Genomic DNA, 8,859 nt, shown 5'->3' with positions numbered 1-8,859 from the left:
AGTGCACAGCATCAGACACTTGCTAGGAGGAATGATCACAGAGGAGCAAGGTCAGTTAATAAAGGAGGTTGTAGTATTTGGGAATATCAGGCTGCGGACTAAAAAGGTAGATCTCTTGTTCAGGCTGTGGTATTGTGATAACATACCAAGGGAGGGGGCCACAGCACAGAGCCTGAATTTGCTCTGATCCTACTGAAAACAATTCCCAGACTCCATTTCAAAGCAGCCCTGAGCAGCTAGCTGAGAGGAAACCCGGTGGCTCAGCTCACCTATCGAATATCTCTGCTCACAGCTTTTCAGGGATGCTCTGTTAGAAACAGCCCCATTCTCAGACTCAAATAGGAGAGTGTATTCTTGGCTTGGGTCCCCCTCGGAAAGTTATATCCAAACCTGATCTTAGGAATGAAGGCACATTCCTCGTATCGAGCCCCCATGTAAGTTCAGTGCTGAATCAAGGCCTGAATCCTCAGCTGGAGGCCGCTAGCAAAGGCTGCCCGAGTTATCTTCAGTATGAAACCACCACGGAGCACTCTGTACTCTGCTACACACTTCAGGCTCTCCCGTCGAATTGCAATGCTGTGTCTCTGAAGGAACGCTAATGCAAAGGCACAAAGCTTCAGGTGCAGAAGGTATAGCTGTTTCTGCCAGTTACACCTGCTCTGCCCGAGCGTCTGAACTCCAGCTACTCCGGAGTACCCGGGGCACCCTGTGCTTCCAGCCGCTCTCAGTGAAACAGCCCTGAGAAGGGATCATAGGAGGGAGACTCAGTCCTAGGGCCATGGAAAAGAGCCAGCCTCGGCATACAGACAGATTCTTCTGACCTGGAAGAGCTGATATCCATCCCTGGCTGCGTACCGGCTGACCCAGAAATACCGGCTGATCTGTATGCAGACTCAGTGTCCGCTTCTGTTTTGACTATTTCAGTCATAAGCTTTGGAGGCAGTGAGTGTCTCTTGCAAACGCTTTGCCTTGTGCCCAGCCTTGGCTGAAGTTTCTGGTCAGTATTCAACCACCAAACCCAAGCTGAAATTGCCCAACAACTGCAATCACTGTGGCGCACCAGAAGACATTTGGGGTCACTCCAAGCCAGCACCAAGTCTCTGCATTGTTTACGCCCTCAGCTCTTCCCTTTCTAAGCCCGCCGTGTGTACGTGCACCTGGGGATACAACGGCACAGGAACGAAAATGATGAATGGAACCAAATGCCACATCCTGAAAAGCAGAAGGGTAAAATGATAAATCACAGTTTTAGAGATCAAACACTTCAGCTGTGGTCTAGCTGTTTGTGTTCCCTCGGGAGAACACGGCTTCTTGTTTTCCAAGGGATTAGCTTCAAAGCTGAGTTCTTGTCTTAACATTTCAATGATGCCCGTTCTGGACGCTCCTCCCTGGCTCCACAGGTGTGAGCTCTCTGTGCGGGCACGGCCTGTGAGCCAGGATAAAAAGTTGCCTCTGGTATTGTGCGTTGGACCTCTCTGCTCTCACTTGTGCCGAAACACCTGTTCACACGGCAAATCTCACAGAGATTTACCCAGGCAGGGGAGGGGGACCGATGCCTAGTACCAAAAGTCACACAGACATGATGTACAGGTTTTGCTGGCTTTCAGGTAGGTCTAGAAAACAGAAGCCAAGGCTGCCATCGGCCTCCTGGGTGACCTGGCCAAGACGCTGCACCCCTCTTTGTGCCTCGTGGGCTTTTTCCCCTTGCTGAAACAACAGAGCTCCCAAGAACCTGTCTGTACTTGCTGTGCACGCAAAGCAGGCCGAGCAGCCAGCTCCTCTGCTTTTCCCCAGCTCTGCCCAGTCCAGCTCACACCACCATCCTGCGGAGCCACTCCGGCTGTCTGGGGTATTTCTACCTTTGCTCCACAGAGATCCAATCTATCCCAGCTCACGCAGTGACGTGCTGCATGCCAGCAGCTCCAGAAAAGAGGCAACGAGGAGCTCAACCACAGAATCGCTGCTGAGAGCAACGGGCCGTATGGTTAAATCCACCTTTGCTGACCCAAAGGGGAAATGTAGGATCCCCCTGAGCCCTCTTTGGCAAAACAAGAGCCAAAAACCACCATCCAGCCTTGTCTGCCCCAGAGGGAATTGCATGGAAACCACCTGGCGCCCAGTGCCGAACTGCAGGGGAGGCCCCACTGGGGGCCCTTTGCAAACGAGCCCTGCTCACTGTCGGGCTCCTAAGCCACAATTTAGCAGGAATATTAACAGACTTGTGTGCTTCCTTCCTACATTGGTGTACAGAGGTGATGAATTTGCTTCTTCCTTAACAACCTTTCTCACCTCCCCTGTGCTTGGGCTGGTCTCCTCTAATGCTTGTTTCATTCCCTCAGTCCCTACAGATTTTGGCAAACGGGTGTACCAAGGAGTGCGAGTGAAACACACGGTCAAAGACCTTCTCGCTGAAAAACGATCCAGGCAGAGCAGTGGCTCCCGCTGCAGCGTAAGTGTTGCTTTACTGGAAAAGTCATTTCATGTAATCTCTAGTTGAAGAACATTTTTGCTGAGCTCAGAGCGCCGCCAGCATTGACAGGGATAAGCACAAGTATTTCTAACACTAGTTTCTGCCCCAGAGATCACAGAGGGCTCCTTGATTTTTCACATCAGTGAACCTCTCAGGGATTAAAGTCCTGAGAAATACAATTCTCTATAAATTTCTTTAGCAAATCAGTCATGTTAAATTTCCCATTCCTTTCACAATCCGCGCATGACACCTCTCCAGTCAGCCTCCTTTACCGCTAGCTACATTTGAACAACTCAGTGCCATAAAAATAGATGTTCTTCCCTGAATATTGTACTCTTTCCAGCTCCTCTCTGGCATACCAGAGCGCCAGGGGATGTGCAGTGATGTTATGCTCTGGAAAGAGGCCAAACATCAGTTTGTAAGAGCTGATTTCTTTTTAAAGTGATTCCATGGCAACAGAAAGCGTAAGTCAAATTATGGTAAACTACATTGCATCTCGCGAAGCACTAGCAGCCGCAGGCACCTGAGAAGTGATGCCTTGCCCAGAGGAGGACACAAAATCGAAGGGGCCGGCACAGAGCACCCAGCGGCACTGCAAGCCGTTCCCGGTGGGCTCTGAGGACTCACCTTTGCCAAGCAGGAGCACTTCACTCCCGGACTGACTGGGAGCAACGGGGCCGGTGACAGATGAGGAGACGCGGCCAAGCTGCTGAAACTGCCCTGGAAGGAAAGGGTGGGAGCGGAGACCTGAGTTACCAGCAGCAGTAGAGGCATGTTAGGAGATCTGATGCTCTTTTTCCCCCAAGCCATTTGCCTCAGGTTTTTTGCCTTCAGCAAAACAAACAAACCAACCCCAAAGGGACTTGTAAATACTTTTCTCACAGTTACTTTCACATGTTAACTTCGTGTATCAAAAAGGGCAAAAAAACAGCACGGACATTGCTGAACAAAACAAGATCAGGCCATGGATCAGTTCACAGCCCTCCACTAACGCAGAAAGGCAGGAGAGCCCGTGAGCTAGGAGGGGCACTAGGAAACGCTTGCTCCCCCCAGGCAGGCCTTTCCGGAAGACTGTTTTGGGGAGCAGCAGCAGGCAACTGCTGTGTTTGCACTCACTGAAAAAACAGATCCTGGTTAAGGACTGCCACACTACCACGCTTTCCCCGCTCTCTTTTTGGAGGTGGCAGTTTTTCTGTTCAGCGCTGCAGTGGGGGCAATCAAAAGCCCTAGGAACTGTAAAATGCTTGCCACTTGCTTTATTGCCCTTTGCTTTGCGATCCAAAGCTTAGCAGTTGTATGTCTATCTAATGCAAAATCAGCCCTATGGCTAATTCCTTATGATAGACTAAAAATTATAGTGCAGGGCAAACATCCGTATTTGCTCGGACACATGAAAAGAACAGCTGTAAGTGCAGCTCTGTTTATCCAGCAGATAATGTAATCCAGAATCAAAGCAAATGGCAGACAACGGAACACCACATTGCATATTTATGATGCAGTGTAATTCAGTTGCATCTTTTGTTTGAACGTGATCTTTGCTCTGAAATCAGTAAGCCTTCCCTGTGCAAGGAGAGGCCTGTGGAGCAGATCTGTGCTGCTGAGGAAAGGCCATTACCTGGCAGAGGTGAGCTAATAGGCTCTTGACTGAGGCAGCAGAATAGCAACAGTTTTGCCAGGTCCTGCACTCCCCAAAAGATGGGAAATCAATTTGCACTGTGATGAAATTTGCACAGTTTGTGTTTCTGAGGTCCCACCAACCGGACAGAAGGGCTCAGTCCGGGGCTCTGGGCAGGGTCTGCCGTATTGCCCTTGGCTCACTCGCCACGTAAGACGGAAGCCGCTGTTGCCCTCCGTGTGACAAAAGGCTTGCCCTCCCTCTTTTCTCCGGCGGGGAACCCGGCAGGCACAAGGTTGAGGCACTATGGCCAGCAGCACCCAGAGGCCAGGGACAAGTAGGGGACCCCAGGTCTCTGTCTCTCTCATCTCACCCATTCAGCTGCCTTCTGTGGTCAGCAAACCAGAGACATGCGCTGCCAGACTAAGCTTTTCTTTTATTACTACTATTATTTCAGCTGCTGCGCTGTGTATTGGGTCAGTCCAAAGGGGAGATACACTGAAGCCAAGGTACGGTCAAAAGGCACCTCAGGTCCCCACTGGAGACCAGGGCCGTAACATGCCCTGTGTTCCCCTGCGTCCTTGCATTTCCTCCCCCAGGGCAGCCTGACAGCTGAGTGACACTGCCAGGTGACCGAGGGGCAGTGGGGCAACGCCGCGCTCCGGAGTACCCCAGCCGGTGTCTCTGGCCAGTCTCGTGTGAGGCAGGCTGGGACCAAGCCTCTCAGCAGCCGAGTGCGCTGTGCCCTCAGTGATGCTGAACAGACACACCCACGCGTTGCAGGAGATCCAGCCCCCAGTCCCACAGCACTGAAAGGAAGTAATGCCGGAGGAAATGCACTAATGGGCTTAAATTAAGCCGAGCCATTCACTGCCTGATAGGGAGCCAGGAGGCAATTGAAATGTAGGTCCCCACACGCGATTGCCTGCTGTGGTGAAGGCCAGGGACAGGCTGCTGCAGCAGCTCTTGGAGCTGAATTGAGGCAGGTAAAGCCCTCACAGCTCCCGCCGGCTCTGGGGCCATCCATCGTAGGTGTGTGCCAAGGGGGCCTGCCCTGCGACCCACGGTCAGATGGGTTTGGTGGCTGAGGAGACAGGATCAAGGATGAGCTTGGGCGCGCTGGTAACCAGAAATGATCCACACTAGTGACTGCTGGTTGCGCCCAGGGGCCTCCCCGTCCCTCCCGCGCAGCATCCCAGCTGCGATCACTGCAGCCCTTTGACCCGAGGGCAGCGTCCCTGCTGCCTGCACCTCCTACGGCGGGCAGAGCCTAACTGGCTGGTCCCTTTTCTCCTCAGACACAGTATTCGGGGTGCCAGACTGCTTCCTGGTGGGGTGTTGAGACTCTGGGGTCTAAACACCGGAGCACAGAGCTGCTTGGTAAAGCTGTGCCATCCCTTTCGACAAAGAAACACTTCTGCAGTGAATGCAGATGGAAACCGGCAGCAGGACACGATGGCCAGGAGCAGACAGAGGAGGTGGTGGGAGAAGCCCTGAAGCAGGAAAAGGGATTGCCTAGATAACGTGCATGCAGGGACAGGGGTATCGGCTGAGGCCAGATTTGCATACGGAGGCTGCAGCGTTGCAGGGCATCGTGTCTGACCCGCTCCGCTCCTCGCTGAGCTCTGTGGCCGCAAGGCCCAGCTGGAGGCAGGCGCAGGCTCTGGCCCTGACCCCGCGGGGCCAACACGCATCTGCCCGCAAGCCAAGGGGCCTGACACCTCCCACTGCTCCTGCAGCCCGGTGACTTGTGCGGTCGCAGGGCTCATTTTCATGGCGGAGCAGGGAGCAGCTGCAAACCCTCCTCAGAAGTAAAAGGAAGTCTTAGCACTGGCAAATTTAATTCAAATCTAAACCTCTGAATTTGGTTGCTTGCTATGGCAGGAACCTCCTGTTTGCACTATGCAAACTGGAAATAGCATGTCACCATCGCTGACCAGGGCAACAGCACAGCTGAGGTAAATTCAGCCATGGGTGCTTGGATTTCTGCTTTATGGCTTGGAGGCCTGGAGACAGAGCTCAGGGAAATCCACGTACCGCTGCCTGTGCCACTGTGCCTTGTAAGGAATTAGCCCCCTCGAGCACAGGGGTCACTCAGCGCTAATTCTCCCTTGCCTCGAGGCCAAGAGGAGATTAATATTACCAGTATTACTGTACCACACGAACAGGAGCTAGAAACAACTGCCTTCCAAGCACCGCTCGCTCTTCCTGCTGGCAGGGGTGAGCCCAGCGGCGCTGGGGCAGCAGACACAGCACGGGAGAGCTGGGTTCCAACGTGGGCAGTGCCGAATCGGGCTGAGTTTTGACCAGACAAATTCTTAGGTACCTACTTACTGCGACCTGTTTCTCGCTGACACCGAAATGACTGTTCAGCATTAGGACACCCTGCAGTACACGAGAAAGAAAACAGTTATCTTGATATTTGTACTGTTATCAGCTCTGTCCAGGACCTTTGAAATCTCTTCTTAGCCTACATCTGCTAATAGCTCAGGCGCCCCAGGCTTGAAATCTTGCAGTTAATCTCTTCATACTGATAGCAGCAATACTCAAACAGTGCATCTGAATTACGCCAACACCTTCCCAAACTATGTGCTTAGAGATGTCTTTGGAAAGACATTTTTCAATGTGTCTTTATCTTTTGCAGGGCAGCGCCAGCATGCCGCAGTCGCCATTTGTCCAAATACCAGGTGAGGCTTTCCTCCACTGAGAAAAACCTTATGTGAGGTTGGGCGGTCGATACTGCTCCTGTCTCTTCTCCTCCAAAGGGTCCTCGACTCCAAGTGAGCGAAGGAGCACGGCGACAGGGCCACCCATCCCAGAAAGTCCAGGAGGAAAGTCACTGAAAGAGTCAGCACAGAAACAGTGATAGTAAAACAAGGCCCCTGTAGTCTTGCACCAAATTCCCTGAGGAAGGGAGAGAAAATTAAGGCGGCTCCCACCTCTTGTGATGGAGGTACTTTCTCCACTCCCCTCTCCTCTGCAGTCTTCCCTGGAGCTGAAGAGAGAAAGGACTAAATTAGGAGCCGACCTGGTTTGTTCCTTGGCCTCTTGCGCAGGGACAGGCGAGCGAGGCTGCACCGAGGCAGGTGGTTTCACACCCAGGAGCCTCATCCTCCCTCCAGGGTCCGGGGCAGGGAGGGAGGAAGAAGCAAAGGCTGGCAGAGCCAACCGCCAGCCCACTGGCCTCGGATTGAGGCTTCCCAAAACACATTTGCTTTGCTGCGGAGGGAGGCGAGCTTTGGGCGCCAGGGCTGACATACCTGTTTTAGGACAGGATTGACTCCTGCTCTGAGATGCTAGGGGGGAAAGGGCTCTGCTTCACACTGGCAGAGGTGCCCACAGCTCCGCGGCTCCCCTGGGCGCTCCCCTTACGGTTTTCCTGTAGCCACCCCTCTTTTCTGACCGCTGCCACAGGCTCGCCTACCACGGCTGGTTACTACGGCGTCAGGAGATCCTTCACGGCCGAGCTGGATTTCCACAACGCAAAGCAGTTTGTCAGCGATGTCTACTCACCCCCTCCGGGGTCCAAGCCCCTCTCGTGCGATTCCTCTGCTGTCCAGGGCTACCCGGCGCTCCTGGACCCGTATCTCCCCGAGCAATACGGGGATCACCACCGTACCGCTCCCTTCACGTCCGGTACCGGCTCCTTCTTCGGCCCTTCCTCGCTGCCCCCTCTCCTGCCGTCCTTCCCTGCTGACACAGCACATTTCCCGCTAGTGAGTGCGTCTCTGGTTCTCAGCCACCCGATGAAAGGTCACCCAATTTAAAGCCGGGATTAAGCTGGGGGGACCCATCTGGGAGGAATGCAGCCATGGCAGAGTGCAGGGCAGATGGGGCAGGGTGCATGGCTAACTATTTCTCTTTTTGCCCCCAGCTACTTGCCCCTCTTTCTGATGGAGACCAGCTCCGAGGCTAACAGCCTCCCCGCTCCCCAAACCAACTAGCCCGTTAAGCTCCCCCAGTGCACGCCCCAGGGCCGAGCTCCCGGGCTTTGCGGGATGAGGGCTGGTCAGTCCGACTGGGAGCCTTTCCAGTCCTTGCCCACCATTAACACCGGGGTAGTTTCCTTTAGACACTTTTAGCACGTTGTAACACCGCTCCAGGGCAACAGAAACCCTTGTGAGTGTTCCCAGCTGGACACCGGGGAGAGCTTGGCTTGGGGAGCACAGAAGCTAAAGCCAGGTGTGCCACCACCTCCAGGACGAGCCGTTATTCTCAAGGGTTTCTCTTGCCTTCTTCCCGCTTCCCTGCAGAGAGAGCCCTGGGAACAGCCCTGTCCCGACAGTCTCGGCCAGGCCGACGGCACGTGCTCCGAGTCCCTCCCAGCGCTGCCTGCCGCTGCCGGCTGCCTCTCCTCCCACGAGACCGGAACCGCAGCCCCGTACAGAAGCTCGGGCTGGACCCCCGCCGTCCCCGGAGCCCAGCCTTACCCCCTGCACCCTCTCGAAGAGGTCCACTACTCCCCCAGCTACGCTGCCACCTCACCCTACGCCTTTTCACCATTTATGACTGTGGCAAACGAGCTCACTGCCAGGATGAGCCACCTCTCACCCGAGCAGTCCTCGGATACGCCGCCCCTCCACGACACCTCCTCCTGGGCGAAGGAGGACGGAGGGCCCGTCTGGGGGACATTCGATGGCCAGAGAACTTACTGACGGCAGATAAGAGCTGGGGGAAAGCAAAAATGGAGCTGCACTGAAGCAGAAGTTACTCGTATGCTATTTCCCATAGCCGGTCTTTCAGACGGAGGATGCTAGTAACAGCGCAGGGCTTC

At 54.2% G+C, this 8,859-nt stretch overlaps 1 protein-coding gene across 1 annotated transcript; it reads left to right on the top strand.

Moving 5' to 3' along the window:
• The first annotated feature begins 402 nt into the window (after positions 1 to 402).
• On the top strand, positions 403 to 8,740 carry POU2AF2 (POU class 2 homeobox associating factor 2). The gene is made up of 5 exons (XM_064524068.1): positions 403 to 434; positions 2,251 to 2,449; positions 6,730 to 6,772; positions 7,500 to 7,801; positions 8,339 to 8,740. The coding sequence occupies exons 1-5, from the start codon at positions 403 to 405 to the stop codon at positions 8,738 to 8,740; spliced, it is 978 nt and encodes a 325-aa protein (XP_064380138.1).
• Positions 8,741 to 8,859: the final 119 nt, after the last annotated feature.

Source organism: Dromaius novaehollandiae, chromosome 21, assembly GCF_036370855.1.
Source record: "Dromaius novaehollandiae isolate bDroNov1 chromosome 21, bDroNov1.hap1, whole genome shotgun sequence".
Classification (NCBI taxonomy): Eukaryota; Metazoa; Chordata; class Aves; order Casuariiformes; family Dromaiidae; genus Dromaius; species Dromaius novaehollandiae.
Note: the sequence above shows the minus strand (reverse complement) of the source record. Positions and strands in the feature narration are given on the sequence as shown.

Excerpts from the sequence above, each read along its gene's own strand:
- POU2AF2 (XM_064524068.1), top strand. The coding sequence starts at position 403 with ATGAAGGCACATTCCTCGTATCGAGCCCCCAT. Across the intron at positions 435-2,250 it reads TCCTCGTATCGAGCCCCCAT|AGGTGATGAATTTGCTTCTT; the intron begins GTAAGTTCAGTG and ends ATTGGTGTACAG. Across the intron at positions 7,802-8,338 it reads ACACAGCACATTTCCCGCTA|AGAGAGCCCTGGGAACAGCC; the intron begins GTGAGTGCGTCT and ends GCTTCCCTGCAG.